At 35.5% G+C, this 16241-nt stretch overlaps 1 protein-coding gene across 3 annotated transcripts in view; it reads right to left on the reverse strand.

Annotated features, from left to right (window-relative positions):
* The window catches only part of F13B (coagulation factor XIII B chain), a 39450-nt gene extending 33370 nt beyond the window's left edge, over window positions 1-6080 (reverse strand). The window contains exons 1-3 of one of the 3 annotated variants that reach the window (XM_047705736.1): window positions 5827-6079; window positions 2071-2271; window positions 109-294 (exon numbers count right to left, since the gene is read on the reverse strand). In XM_047705736.1, the coding sequence (XP_047561692.1) occupies window positions 109-294; window positions 2071-2271; window positions 5827-5890 (451 nt within the window). In that variant the 5' untranslated portion in view covers window positions 5891-6079. Of the gene's footprint in view, window positions 1-108; window positions 295-2066; window positions 2272-5826 lie in introns of those variants that run through there. The other 2 variants (XM_047705737.1, XM_047705739.1) reach the window with 2 other exon arrangements.
* Window positions 6081-16241: the final 10161 nt, after the last annotated feature.

Here is a 16241-nt window from a genome sequence, read left to right on the forward strand (position 1 = left end):
GGAAAAACTATGAATTAGTCTAAAAAAAGGCAATCAGAATCAATTTTAATTGATTTAGGAAATGATTCTTTTTTTTTTTTATTTAGGAAATGATTCTTAAACACATACCATGTTCCTTCTTACAGGTAGGTTGAGAAGACCATCCATCAGCAAGACATTGAACTACTTCTTCATCCTTTCCTCCAGTGGTTTTATATCCTGAATTACAACTATAACGCATGTTCTCTTGAATTTTGTACATTAATTTTACATCAGAGATGTAACCATTCCTCAACTCAGGCTTAACGCATTTTTCTATGCGGAGAAAAAAAATCTTTGCTTAACTTGGTGAAATTAAACTTGTCTTTTACTTACTTGTAAAACTAAGGTAAAAGTTTAATATTTTTCTTGGAATTTAAAGGACAGAGAAAAATTTCACTCCAGAATTCCTTGATTTGATTTAATTTTGGAATTATCCTGCATATTCTGAATCAAATTTCTTAAAAAACTGATTCAACTTGACAATGACATTCCTTGTATTTATTAACTTTGATTCTTATTGTGACTCCCACTCCTATCACATCTACTTTTAGAAAACATAACAGAACTCTTCTCCTAATTGTCATTAATGACAAATAGAAGGAATTTCATTTGGGTTGACGTCCTAATATTTAAATCTACTGTGTTTGACAAGTTTCAACACCATGTAACAAAAGCACATACCTAACTTATGGGTCCTTAAATATGTCTGCAGATACCTTAACATGAAAACTACGTTCATTTTTTTTTAACTCAGCAAATGATCACCTAGCCACACAGTAAGTATGTGTAGCCTATCCCCAGTCAGTCCGTGTAGACAGTGACTGACTGGGGACTGAATCATAGACCTGTTACTCAAAACCTTTGAGTTTGCAGTTATTTTTTAGCAGATACTTGCAACAGTGTTGTGTCAGATAATAAATATACCTCAGCACTGAATGAGCTCAGTAATTTTTTTAAGCCCTACTATTAGATCCTCATAACAAGCCAAGAACTATATATGGATTATCTCAGTGAAGCAGGTTTATGCCCACTTTATAGATGAGAAGCTTAGGCTCACAATGCTCTCTTCCCAGTGAGGGAACAGAATTCAAATACAAGCAGGTTAACTGCAGAGGTTCTATCTTAACCATTAGACGACACGCTAAACCTGAGTTCTTCTTTCTGGTTCCTATTTCAAAGCTCTTGCTAATGTTTCATTTATTTTTAAGCTCTATATATTAATCAATCTTTCTTTCTTTCTTTCTTTCTCCCTTTATTTCTTTCCTTCTTCCTTTCTTTCTGTGGTCTATGTTAATACTAAAAGTGCAATGCTTAAATTTATGGTCTGTTCTCCAGTCGTGGAAAGGATAATTATCCTACATGGATATGCTCACTATACATACCAAGCACCATCATACTCATTTCCTTTTCTAAATGAAACAGGCCCAATTGAAACCTCTACTCTGTAAAACAGAGCTTAGAGAGTCCTTTCTTTGTTCAAGATAGGTCAGCTGATCTAATGGAAGCCCATTAATAGTTTGACATAGGATAGCCTGGCATGAAATAATGAGAAGAACCAATCAGATTTCCTTTTTCTAAATTTGAACTTAAAATTCAGAAAACACATTTTTCTGAATCTATGGGAGAAGGAGTTGGCACACAAAGAAGAGAGAAGTTTTTCAAAGGATAAAACACTAGAGTAACAATCATATTCTTCCTAAGTCCGGTGTCAAGCATTTTTCTGGCTTCCTATGCACTATTATCTGTATAAGTTCCTCATTCCTTAAAGTAAGTCATTTGCATCTGTTTCTTACAGTATTATAATACCATTTTCAGTAAATATCCGTATTCTCTTTACAGGTACTCTAAAGAACAAAGACAATAACATTTTAATAAGAAATACTATTTACAGAATTTCAGAATATGTCTTCATTTTTAAAAGAAAGAATGGGTTGGTAATTTGTTCTTAACTACCAAAAGGTTTCACCACCCACCAGATTTTCTTGGACCTTTATGAACTGATCTCCTTAAATATTATAAATATTTTGTGGACACAACCCACACACTCACTGAAGCAACGTGGTTCTGGAGACCAGCCCTCTCGGGTACATGTGACTTGAGCCTCTTGTTTCCCAGTTTCAGTTGTATAACCAGCCAAGCAGGAAAACAACAGTTTTTCGTTTATTCTCATTGGAAAGTAATAGCTTTTAAAAGAATAGTAATATTGGGCAATCCTTCCATTTTCCACACTAGGAAGACCACAGGGTTTCTCTGAAATGAGTAAATATCAAGCTGAAAACAGAAAGGTATATCTAAAACCATAGGATGTGTGATCAAATGGCAGCAAATTTTAAAATTCAAAGTGTTTGAAGCCACTTGGACCAGTACTTATTTTTATTACCTCACTTTTTAAGGGACTTCTGTGGCAATGTTTTTCAATCAGAATTAATCTACTAGCAACCCCAATAACCAATAGTCAGAATAAAACTAGTCAAACCACTTCCCCAGGGAAGTTTTCCCTAACTTTGTAAAACAGCACTTTCTAATAGAAATATAATGCAAGCCACATATGTAATTTAAAAATTTCTAGTAGTCACATTAATAAAAGGAACAGTTGAAGTTAATTTTAATAATACATTTTATTTAACCCATTAAAATATTAAAAAGGTTTTTCATTTTTTTTTTCTTACTAGTCTGAACTTGAGTATATTTATACTTACAGCACTCCCAACTTGGACTAACCACATTTCAATAGCTGTATGCAGCTAGTGGCTACCATATTGGACAGCAGAGTTTAGAGTAGATGAAGTTCCACTTAAGATATGCAAACCCACAAAATTTTGAAATGAATGGCTTTGTTTTTGAAAGAAAAAGACAGACAACTAATTAAAAAATAAATAAAAGACTTGAGCAAGAGATTTACAAAACAGGAAATATATATGGTCACAGACTTCATAAAAAGTACTCAGCTTTCTTTGGCAATATTAAAGCAGAATATACATGTACTCTTTTTTAAAAAGCACTCATCCCTTATGAACACTGATGCAAAGGTTCTCAGCAAAACACTAGCAAACAGAAGCATATTAAAAGGACCAATGAGCAAGTAGATTTTGTCCCTGGAATGCAAGGAAGGTTCAACATGTGAAAATTGGTCATTGTTATACATCACATCAACAAAATGAAAGAAGGAATAAAAGTATTCTTCTGTCCACCCAACAACATGTAAAAGAATGTTCATAGCAGCACTATTCATGTAGTCCCAAACTGGAAACAAGCCAAATGCCCATTCATGGAAGAAAAGATAAACACATTTTAGACATGCATTCAGTGGAATATTGTACAACAATACAAAGCTGAGTGTCATGCAGCCGTGGTGAATGTTGGATAGTGAATCTCACAAACATATTATTCAGTGAAAGAAGCCTGTCACACGTAAGTAAACATTACATGTACTGACATAAATTTTTATTGAGGTATAATTGATGTATAACATTTTATTAGTTTGGGTAGACAGCATAACGATTCCATGTATTTATTTGCACATATTGCAAAATCATCTCACAATAAATCTAGTTAACATCTGTCACCACACACTTATAATTTTTTTTCCCTGTGATGAACACTTTTAGGATCTGCTCTCTTAGCAACTTTTAAATAGACAATACAGTTTTGTTAACACATGTGAACACATACAGGGCAAATTGTAACAAAGAAATAAGGTGATCATAGGATACATTCATTAAGAGTTATTTGTGGTTAGAAGGAAATTAGAAGTAATGATATGTCCATCACAAGGAAGATAGATAAGTAAAATATATGAAACACTATGCACAGTTAAAAGCAACAGAATAGATTCAGCAACACGGGAATATATTTAAAAGGTAGCAAGTAAAACAAAACAGTAAGGAGATCAAACTGATGGCAAGCTTTCATTTATGTGACTATAAAGCACATACAGAAAATAAGACATAGTTCAGAAAGATAGTTACATATATATGAATATGTCAAATACACAACAGTGGCTCCCAGTTTGATGCTAGGGGAAATGGAATTCAGGGTCAGGGATATAGGGAGGAAATATATAAATAAAGCAAAAGTGGAACATTTCATAGGCCAATGATGATTGAATGTTGTAAAATGAGAGGTACCATTAATTCAATTCTTGCCCCTAATGTTCCTAATGGGGTGAGGGAAAGCATGGAAATATGAAATTATGGTTAGCTTTTTTGTCTGTTTGTTTGAGTAAAAGGAGTAAAAACCATATAATAACTAGGAAATTATCTGGAAAATGCAATGTCTTCTATTTAAAAGATTTTATTTATTTGTCAGAGAGAGAGAGAGCACAAGTAAGGGGCATGGCAGGCAGAGAGAGAAGCAGGCTCCCCGCTAAGCAAGGAGCCCAATGTGGGACTCCATCCCAGGACCCTGGGACCATGACTGAGCTGAAGGTAGATGCTCAACTGACTGAGCCACCCAGGCATCCTGAGGAAAATGCAATGTCTTCGTGGTATATAGATGTAGAGAATTATATCAGCTGATTTTTCCCTATTTAGAAAAATAAAACCAAAGGAAATAATTCATGCAAAAGTTATCTTGTTGTAGAATTGAATGTATCAAATAAGATGAATTCTATTTATTTCACTTTCATAATTTTAACTGCAGACACTTTTTTGGTAGGAAATTTATAGTAAACTATTACCTAAAAGGCAATTATAGGGACGCCTGGGTGGCTCAGTTGGTTAAGCGGCTGCCTTCGGCTCAGTTCGTGATCCCAGCGTCCTGGGATAGAGTCCCACATCAGGCTCCTTGCTCGGCAGGGAGCCTCCTTCTCCCTCTGCCTCTGCTGCCACTCGGCCTGCCTGTGTTCCCTCTCTCTCTGACAAATAAATAAATAAAATCTTAAAAAGAAATAAAAGGCAATTATAATTCATAGGATATTTTATCTCAACAAATTTCCAAATGTGTTTTTTAGAAAAGTCTTATTGCTGTGTGGTTTCCTCATTTGTATATTCACTCTTGCTGACACCTAATTATCCTTTCTTGTTTCTTATCTCTACAGCCTAATAACACTATTAACTAGTCCTAAATAACCCACACTTGCACATTGCCTGTCTCACTCACACTTATTCACACACCAGTCAATCTGGCTATAAAGATTTCTAAGAGTTAAGGAGTCCATGTGTACTGGTTTGTCTGCACAGTCCTAACTTATACTGTTGTCTCATATAACTATTAATAGAGCTCCATTTCATCCTCAAAAGTGTCTTTATCTGCATAACATTATACAGTCTTCCTCCTAATCACTAAAAAATTTCAACCAGTGAATAAATTAGGATAAAAATCAAAGGGTAAAGATTCCAAAATCTTGATGATTCTTGGATATTTCTTTTTCAAATTTCCAACACTAAGCTCTCACTTTATGAACAGAGAATTAAAATTGTACAAGCTATGCAGCATTAGGAATAAATTCTAGTATGAAATTAGAATTAAGGTTAACATACGACCTCTAATAGGTGGTACTGTTAGACTGGAAACCCTTCCAAGTTTTTAGATCCTCATCTCCTATGCCACACAACCTAGAGATACAAAGCTGTTTTCTTTTTTGTTTTGTGTTGTTTTTCTAAGTTTGTCATTATAAGAATAGTTTACTAGTTATGCCCAAAGGAAAAAAAATCTGCCTAAATATTTATAAAAATTATAAGAAGTATGCTTTTCATAAAGTTGATATGCAAATGAAAGACTATTAATAAAAGTTCAAGTTAAATGAATGTTAGAATTTCCCTTTATAATTTTTAGAGAATAAAGATTATGAAAAATTAATTTTACCTTCTGCATAGAGTTCTCCTGAGATGATTAATATGATGATAAAAGCCAACTCTTTCGTCCTCATCGTCAATGGTGTGCCCAACAAAGATTTTAACAATTCTAAAGTACTAGGGACTCATAAGTACACAATACTTTGCCTGAAGAAAAAGTTAATTATTGACAACATCTGTCAAAGTGTCTTTGTAACAAAACTTATATTTCATTTAAAATATTTTCAAATAATACTAAAATAACATGACTATGTTAATTGACAATACTTTTCATGCCAGAGTCCAATAAAAACATAATAACTTGTAAGGGCCAACAATAGCAGCAGCAAATCATTAACTCAGACTGCATAAAATCAAGGTAAATTTTCAACTTCAATTCCCTATTGTAAGTCCATGGAGTAAAGTTCACCTGTGGCCATTGATTTCTTTGCCACCATTGATCAAATGGAGAGATGAACTTAGAAACATGAGATAATGGATACCTCATGTTAAAACGCAGTGTTGTCTAGGTTACACTTCTTAAAGAGAAAAATGACCTACTAGTCTCAAGCAATGATAAAACTATATTATTGATAAATGTCTAATGTTTAGTGTTTGTAATCTGTTTGGTGTTTGTAATTATCCTTCATGTTGAAAAATGTTTTGAATGATCACTATATACCAGGTCATGCTCTAATCTTGGGTATACAGCAGTGGAAAAAAAGAGTAAAATTACTGTCCTCATGAAGTTTACATTCTAATGGGTTTTAATTTAAACTATAAAATAACCTAGTGAGGTGAGAGCTGTTACTATTTTCATTTTGTAACTTTTTATTAAAATAAAATGTATTCCGAGAAAAGTACACATGCCATAATAGCACAGAACAATGAATCCTTAGCAGGTGAACACATTTCACAATAAGAAACAGAATAGACTAACATCTCATAGGTTGTGGATTGAGTCCCACATCTGGGCTCCTTGTTTCATGAGGAGTCTGCTATAATGATTCTCTTCCTCTCCCCCACCCCCCACCATCACCCCTGTGAGCTCTCTCTTTTTCCTCTCTCTGTAGCCATGGTATTTTATAATGCCCCTTTGGTTTAATTTTTAACCAATGAATATAAAATAAATCCTTGTGAACAGTATCAGGTAAGTACACAACCTCATTTTTTAAAAAAAGATTTTGAGAGAGCGCTCCCACACACGCGCTCGCAGTTGTGGGGGAGGGGCAGAGAGAAAGAGACAAGCAGACCCCCCACACTGAGCAGGAGCTGGATTGAGGCTCAATCCCAGGACCTTGGGATCCTGACCTGAGCTGAAGGCAGGTGTTTAACTGACTGGCACCCAGGCGCCCCACAACTTCATTTTTCCCCAGAGAGTTGCCATGTTATTCCAATTACTTATCAAATAATTCATGTTTTTTGCCACTGATCTGAATTTCCACCTTTTCTTACATGCTAAACTCTTGTATGCTTCAGCATCTACTCATGTTTTTTAGTACTATACTTTCAGCTACCCTAGCTATAGAACATATGCGAGCATTTAATAAATGTAGTCCTTACACTGTAGTCTTCCTTTGCAGAAATTTCCTGTCTGGTGCCTCTTGCTTATTTACTGTTGATGTACTACGGGTTGAGAGGAAGACTTTGGAGTAACTCAGCTCTGTTTTATAATCTCAATATCCAGATTGTGACTTTGGAAAATGAGAACTCATTTGTACCTACATTTCTACATTTCTTAAAATAATGATAGAAATAGTAGCTACCTCAAGCATGTTGTGGAAATTCTGCTGAGGATAATTTAGTACTCCACATTTTGCTGATCCCTAAAAGAGGTCGCTATAAAAAAGGTTTTAGAACAAAATCCTAAACTAAATTTCATATACATTCCAAGGAAGTATATCTCAATTCAGGGGAAAGGAGGGGGTAATAATACATTTAGTGGAAATAATAAAAGATAATTAAGATAAACTTATAGATATGTCATTCTTTCTAATTCTCTTCCCTTCTTTTTTCCTTATCTCTCAAACTCATCTGTCAATAACAAAACTCTAAAATCTCTCTACTTCATACAATATAAGTTATTCATATAACTGAGTATATTCTATGAACTACATACATACTTGACAAAATACCATTTCTATCCAATATTTTTCCAAAATTGGCATATTAGGGATAAACAATGAAAAGTTTGGCTCACATCTCTTATTTGTATCTCCTGTAACGTTTGATACATGCCAAAGTATACTTCCAAGACTTTAGGACACCATGGCTCTTGTACCAACCTAGATTTTACCCAGTAGAGGCATGCTCAGAAAAAAACAGATGTCAAAAGTGAATGTCATAAAGCAGAAGCCACATTTATGTTGGTTGTACCATTTTGCCTAATTTGAACAGTCCTGGGAGCACATGGCTTTAGTGAAACTGCTGCCGCAGAAGCCTGAGACACTTGTGCCTCGCTTCATGGATGTCAAGGGACAAGTTATGGAGTATTTACTGTAGATAGCAAATACAGTAAATATGGTATGGTCCTGAGCCCAGCATTGTGAGGTATCTTCCTGATTCAACTTCAAGATCATGACAGCAACAGCAGATGCCCAGGCGTTTTATAGTGTGCAACTAGGAGTACTGGGAGCATATAGACATGTGGGGCAACATCAAAAAGGATATCATACATCTTATTGGAGCCCCAGTATAACACTGATAGAAGTTAAGGGAAAGGGAAAATCTTGATATTATTACGAGGGAAAAAACCCTACATTACTTTCAAAAAAGCAATAATAGGACTGATAAACTTCTTAACATAAGTGATAAAAACAAGGAGAAAGTAGAATAACATCTTTAATTGTTAAGTGAAAATTACTGCCTATCTAGAATGCTATAACTGCTAAAAATATTTTTTTTTAAGATTTTATTTATTTATTTGACAGAGATCACAAGTAGACAGAGAGGCAGGCAGAGAGAGAGAGGGAAGCAGGCTCCCCGCTGAGCAGAGAGCCCGATGCGGGACTTGATCCCTGGACCCTGGGATCATGACCTGAGCCGAAGGCAGCGGCTTAACCCACTGAGCCACCCAGGCGCCCTAAAAATATTTTTAAAAATAAAAGTGTTTTCAAGTAAATAAAAATGTAAAGAGTATGTTAATAGTAGAACTGCACTCAAAGAATAGCTAAATGCAGTGCTGTACACTAAAGGAAAATGAAACATGAAAATTCAGGAAGGAAATAAGAGCAAAGAATAAGGGATGGGGGAAGGAGCTTAGGTCTGTGGGTAAATATAAGAGAATATTAACTACACAAAAGAGAACCAATAATGCTTACATGGCAAAAAAAATAATAGAATTAAAATACATGGCATCAATAATGCAAAAGCCAGGAGTGAAGAAATGGACTCCATGTACTCTGTTTCAAGGAAAGTTGTAGAAGTAATAATGCCTATTTAATTATCAACCTCAAGTTTCAGTACTAAAATTTCTAGGTTAACCACTGCAGAGTAATGTTAAAAAAATGTGTAACTAATAGATTAAAGGGATAGAAGTAATCACAAAACCTCACATTTGATTATCATAATTAAAGATAAGAAAATAGAAAAGAAGGAACAAAAACTTGTCGGTCAGATTTCTGCTTATGGTCCAGATGGAATAATAGGAACTGGATATACCCCCACCCCTCCAACCTGAAACAACATAAAAAAAAAAAAAGAAAGAGAAGACAAAAAAGACAAAATTTTGAAAACAATAGTTTTTAAGACATTGGAGATTAGGCAATGAAATGAGCCCTTGATCATCCCAGCCTACTGCCTGAGGGTTTCCTGCCACGCTAGATAGTATGGTGGTCTTCCTGAGGTGAGGAGATGGAACTGAGAATTATGAAACCAAAGCTGGTAGGATTCAGAGTGCAAGTACAGGAGAGAAGAGAACTGTACAGACAGATCTGCAGAGCATCTGCATTAGGTTTTTAGCTTAGCACTGACCAGAACATCCAAATGAAAAACATATCAGAAGCCAAGGAAGGAATCACCTGAGAGGATTAAAGGGAAGAATGCCTGGAATTCACTTGGAATTGGGGAGAATTCCTGTTCTCACAAGTCAGAGTGGATCTCTTCATGATTTACATGGCATTAATAGTGCTCTGAGGTTTTTACCTCAGTACAGGGGAAAAACTGGTCTTGCCCAGCAGAGCTTAAAGCAAGACCAGAAAAGATCAGTTTCCAGGTAAACCAACCGAATTCCAGAACAAACTCAAAAGCATTATAGGAGTACAAAATTATCCAATACATCAAAGATGTAAAATTCACAATGTCCCCAATGGAGAGAATGCAGAGAAAAGAAAATAATATTGGAAGAAATAATAGCTGAACATTTTCCAAATTTGATGGAAACTATAAGAACATAGATCAAAGATGATCAAACACTACAAAAAAGAAGCATAAAGAAAATTTCAGCTAAGCACAACATAACTGAATTGCTTAAACCTAGAGATAGAAAATTTAAAAGCACTCAGAAGAAAAACACCCCAGAGAAACAAAAACAAGAAGAGAGTAAACTTTTTGTCAGAAACACTACAAGCCAGAAAACAGTTGAAGCAACTTTTTCAAGTATAAGAAAAAAGAAAAGAAAAAGAAGAAAGGAATAAGGAAAATCTGCAACCTAGAACTCTATGCCCAGTAAAAATACTTTAAAAAAATGAGAACGAAAGAATAGATAAACAAAAAGACTTTTTCAGACATATACAATCTGATATTCTTCACTAACAGGCCTGCATGTTGAACCATATTAAAGGAATTCCTTCAGGCACAAGGAAAATGATGCCAGATGGAAATCTGGATCTACATAAAAACTGAAGAGCACCTTAAAATAGCACCTATGTCCATATACACTATGGAGTATTATGCCTCCATCAGAAAGGATGAATACCCAACTTTTGTAGCAACATGGACTGGACTGGAAGAGATTATGCTGAGTGAAATAAGTCAAGCAGAGAGAGTCAATTATATGGTTTCACTTATTTGTGGAGCATAACAAATAGCATGGAGGACATGGGGAGTTAGAGAGGAGAAGGGAGTTGGGGGAAATTGGAAGGGGAGGTGAACAATGAGAGACTATGGACTCTGAAAAACAATCTGAAGGGTTTGAAGAGGTGGGAGGGTGGGAGGTTGGGGGAACCAGGTGGTGGGTATTAGAGAGGGCATGGATTGCATGGAGCACTGGGTGTGGTACAAAAACAATGAATACTGTTATGCTGAAAATAAATTTTAAAAAATGATTAAAAAAATGCAAAATACAATGCATTTTGCAAAAAAATGCAAAAAAATAGCACCTATGTAAGTTTAAAGATATTTAGATTATTTAAGTCTTTTAAAAAGATATCTGATGGTTTAAAGCAAAAATGATGAAAATAATAACAATTTATTGTAGGTCTATAACATACTAAAAGTAAAATGTTGACAATAGCACAAAAGTTAGGAAGGCAGAAATGTAGTACATTATAAGGTCTTTCTTTATACACTATGTGAACTGGTATAATATCTACAGATGGACTGTGATATGTTGAAGATATTTACTAAAACCCTGGAAGTAACCAAACAAATATAACAAAGACTTACAGGTAATAGCCAAAAAAAGTGGATAAGTTGGAATCATTAAAAGAAGAAGAAAAAGAAGAAGAAGAAGAAAAGAAGCAGCAGCAGCAACAGCTATTTAATTAATCCAAAACAGGTCAGAAAACAAGAAAAAGATGATTATGGGGGAAGCAGATGGGATGAATCAAAAATAAACAGCAAGAGGACAGATTTAAACTCAGCCATCTCAGTGCTCACATTAACTATAAACAGTCTAGATATCCAAATTAAAAGGCACAGATGGGCTGATTGGATTAAAATATAAAGGCCCAACTATATGCATTCAACAAGAAACCCATTTTACACATATATACATATAGGTTAAAAGTAAAATATGGATAGATATATCATACCATAGTGGGCTGTATGGTGGCCCCCAAAAGATGTGTCTATAGTGTAATCCCTGCAGCTTATGAATGTAACCCTTTTTTCCAAAAAATTTTCTAATTACATTGCAGATATAATTAAGTTGAGAATCTTGAGATCCTTCTGGATTAGCACAGCAGGCCCTAAATCAAATGACAAATGTCCTGTAAGAGCAGGGAAGAGGGAAATTATACAGAAGAGAAGACACTGTGACCCCAAAGGTTGCAGAGATTGGAGTGATGTGGCCAGAAGCCAAGGTACCTCTGAAACCACCCAGAAACTTGAAAAATCAAGAACAGATTCTTTCCCAGAGTCCTCAAGAGAGAGTGCAGCCCTGCCAGCACCTTGGTTTCAGATGAATGGTCTCCAAAACTGTGAAAGAATACATTTCTGCTGTTCTAAATCAGAAATTTTGTAGTAATTGTTACAGAAGCTCTATGAAACTAATATACATGCTAACGATGATCAAAAAAGAACTGGAATGTAGAACATTGTAAATGTAGCCAACTCCAATGAACTTAAAATGATCAAAATGGGGGTGCCTGGGTGGCTCAGTGGGTTAAAGCCTCTGCCTTCACCTCAGGTCATGATCCCAGGATCCTGGGATCGAGCCCCGCATCAGGCTCTCTGCTCAGCAGGAAGCCTGCTTCCTCCTCTCTCTCTGCCTGCTTCTCTGCCTACTTGTGATCTACGTCTGTCAAATAAATAAATAAAATCCTTAAAAAAATGATCAAAATGTTAAATTTTATGATATGTGTATTTTAACACATATATTTTTAAAATTTAAGAGAGAGAGGTAGAACAGGAGTTGCTATATTAAGTCAAATAAAATGGATTTTAGAACAAAGAATATTACCAAGGTTAAAGAAGTTAATTCCACAATTATAGAGTGATCAATTTATCAAGATGACATAATCATCCTAAAGATTTCTAAACTAATAGGAGAGCTTGAAAATACATGTGGTCTAATCAGTTTTTGTTTTTTGACTCCTGGGGAAATAGACAAATCCACAATTATAGTCCACGGTTTTACTAATCATCTCTCAATAACTGACACAAGTAGACAGAAAACTAGTAAGTATACCAAAGTCTTGAACAACACTACCAACCAATTTGTTTACTTGAAATTTACAGCAGCTCTAAATGACAGCAGGATAGACATTCTTTTCATTTGCACATAAAATATTTATCAAGCAGACCATTTTCTGGGCTGTAAAACAAGCCTCAATCAATTTAAAAGAAGTCAAATCATAAAAAATGCCAGAGTGGGATTAAGTTATTAACCTCTAACAATGATATCCAGAAAATTTGCAAGTATTTGTTATTTAAACATATCTGTAGGGATGCCTGGGTGGCTCAGTTGGTTAAGCCTCTGCCTTGGGTTCAGGTCATGATCTCAGGTTGTTAGGATCGAACCCCTGCATCAGGCTATCCACTTAGCGGCAAGTCGGCTTCTCCTTCTACCTCTGTGATCTCTCTCACTTTCACTCTCTCAAATAAGTAAATAAAATCTTTTTTAAAAAATAAACACATCTGTAAATAATCCATGGGTCAAACAACAAGAGATCAAAAGAGAAAGTATTTTAAGGTAAATGAAAATGAAAAACATCATATCAAAATTTGTGAGACACAGAAAAAGCAATACTGAGAGGTAATCTAAAGCACTGACTATTATCTTAGAAAATAAGGATTTCAAAACAATGACTCACCTTCTACTTCAAGAACTAGAAAATGGGGCACCTGGGTGGCTCAGTTAGTTAGGCATCCTCCTTCAGCCCAGGTCATGATCTCAGAGTCCTAGGATCAGGCCCCACATCATCTGGCTCCTTACTCAGCAGGGAACCTTCTCCCTCTGCTCCTCCCTCTGCCTGTGGTCTCTCTCTCTCTCAAATAAATAAGATCTTAAAAAAAAAAAAAGAATTAGAAAATGAAGACCAAATGAAATTGCAAGTAAACAGGAGAAATTAATAACTGATCTAAATTTCATATGAAGATGCAAAGGATCTAGAATAGTCAAAGCTACTTTGAAAAAGAACTTGGAGAACTTAAACTACTTGATTTCAAGCTTTATTATAAAGCTACAGTAATCAACAGCATAATATTGGCAATAGAATAAACAGGTCAATGGAAAAGAAAATAATTCAGAAAGAGACCAATGTGTATATGGTTAAGTGATTTTTGACAAATGTGCAAAAGCGATTAATTCAGTGGAGAAAGGATAGTCATTTCTATAAGTGATGTAGGAATGATTAGTTATCCAGATGTAGGAAAATGAGCTTTGATCTATACTTTGTACCACATGCAAAAATTAATTTGAAATGGCTCAAAAAAACATACAACAAACAAAGATGACATGAGTTCTAGCAGAAAAACAGTGGAAAATCTTTGTAACCTTGAGTTAAGTAATGAGCTTTTAGGTGCAACACTATAAGGATAATGAATAAAAGAAAAAAATTGGTAAACTAAATTTCACCAAAATTAAGAAGTTCCGGTCTTCAAAAGACTGTTACGAGAATAAAAAGACAAGTAACAGACAAGGAGAAAATATCTGCAAATCATTTATCTGGTAAAGGACTTCTATCCAGAATAAAGAATTCTCAAAACTTAGGAAAACAATCCAGTTTTTAAAAGTAAACAAAAACTTGGGGTGCCTGGGTGGCTCCGTTGGTTAAGTGACTGACTTGGTTTCAGCTCAGATCATGATCTCATGGATCCTGGGATGGAATCCCAGGTCAGGCTCTGCGCTCAGCAGGGGTGTTCTTGAAAGTGTCCCTCCCTCTCTCTCTTTTCCTCCACTTACTGGTGTTCTCTAAAATAATAATAAATCTTTCCAAAGAAGAGACAAACACTTGAACAGGCTCTTCATCAGACATATGGATGGCAAAAGAACAGATGAAAAGATGGTCAACATCATTATAATTAGAGACATAATGTAAATGAAAACACAATGACCCTACTCATCCATATAGAATTTTTAAAATTATGTTTGACCATAGCAAGTGTTCCTGAAGATGTTACCAATGTATAAATATGCAAAGAATCATATTGGGTAGACACATTGCATTGCTTTACACCCTCAGAGCACTGGTCTCATAAACCAGGAGGAGAAAAGATGTGAGGAGCTGACAAAGTCAATTATGTGAACTTGTTCACACATTCGATATGATCTAAAGAGCCAAGAGGAGACTAAAGCATTTAGAACCAGAGGTGAAAATGAAAATTAGGGTGATGGGTGGAGTTATAACACTTTCTCTTTTTTTGTTCCTCACAACAATTTCTTTTCTGTTGACTGATTCAGTTGTCTCAAGACCAGCACTGCACTGTTGTGTACTAGTAAAGCACACTGTCAATGCACAAGACGTCACATCCACACCATTAAATTTGACAGTACGTGCTCCTAAAAGAACATCAGAGTCATCACACCTTTCCCTGATGTGGTCAAATTAGGGTTGAATGCAGTCCCATTACTAAGCAGCAAGGGCAGTCCTATAATTCTTTATCTGTCAAGTCTAACACATCTCCCTGGGAAAAGGACAAGTGGGAGGCCATGGTAAGATTGATGTTACTGTCTGCTTTAAGTTAAGGGTAATTGGAAAAGCTGAGCCAGGGGAGGGAGGTCCAGGTTAAAACAGTAGGTAATAAAAGAAACAGGACATCTGGCAAATAAGAGGGTTTTACCTGAAAATCCTCTTGGCTGTCTCTCTCAGCTCTGGTCTGATGACTAATGCTAGAAGTCACTTGACCCCTTTTTCCCAGAAAAGGAAAATTGGACACAAGCTGATTGATGAGTCTGCCCAGTCTCCACTTGGACACACTGGAGACATGACGCAACACTGTCTCTGATTTGAACACCAGTATCTGCCTGGAGACACTTTTTGGCTCATTTATGGTCCAAATTTCCTTGATTGGTTTCCAGGTAACCTGAATTAACAGTATCCCCAAATTGCACAATATGGAGGTTGTTAAACGGCAGACATCTTCATATTGACAGTGAGGCTCTGAATCAAGATGGGTTTTCTCTGGGAAAGCTGCTTGGGTATGATGGGAAGAAGCTTGCTTCTTCTAACCCATAGTCAGTACTCTCTTTAGAGCAAATATGAACACAAAGGGAATTGAAAGGTCTTTTAGGAAAATGGCAGTGGCAATGGAATTGGGATTAGCAATGGAATTCAGATGGCCTCAAAGGAGGAGGAAGACCCTGAGCAACACTGTAAACCTATGTCTTCAGTAACACCGTGAAAGTAAATATACTATTGGACTATTCTTTTGATGTATGTTGATAAAGATCAGTCACAAAGACTGACAGCAAGAATTTATTTCAAATATTCAAACAATGTTCAGCATGTGTGAAACTTAATGATGCTTTGGCAAAGCAAGGGCTCAGTTTCAATCAAATTCATTTTGCTTTCATTTAGATCATAATTGTAAAATTGTAAAAAATACTATTACAAATAAAAATAC

Source organism: Lutra lutra, chromosome 15 (genome assembly GCF_902655055.1).
Source record: "Lutra lutra chromosome 15, mLutLut1.2, whole genome shotgun sequence".
NCBI classification, from domain to species: domain Eukaryota; kingdom Metazoa; phylum Chordata; class Mammalia; order Carnivora; family Mustelidae; genus Lutra; species Lutra lutra.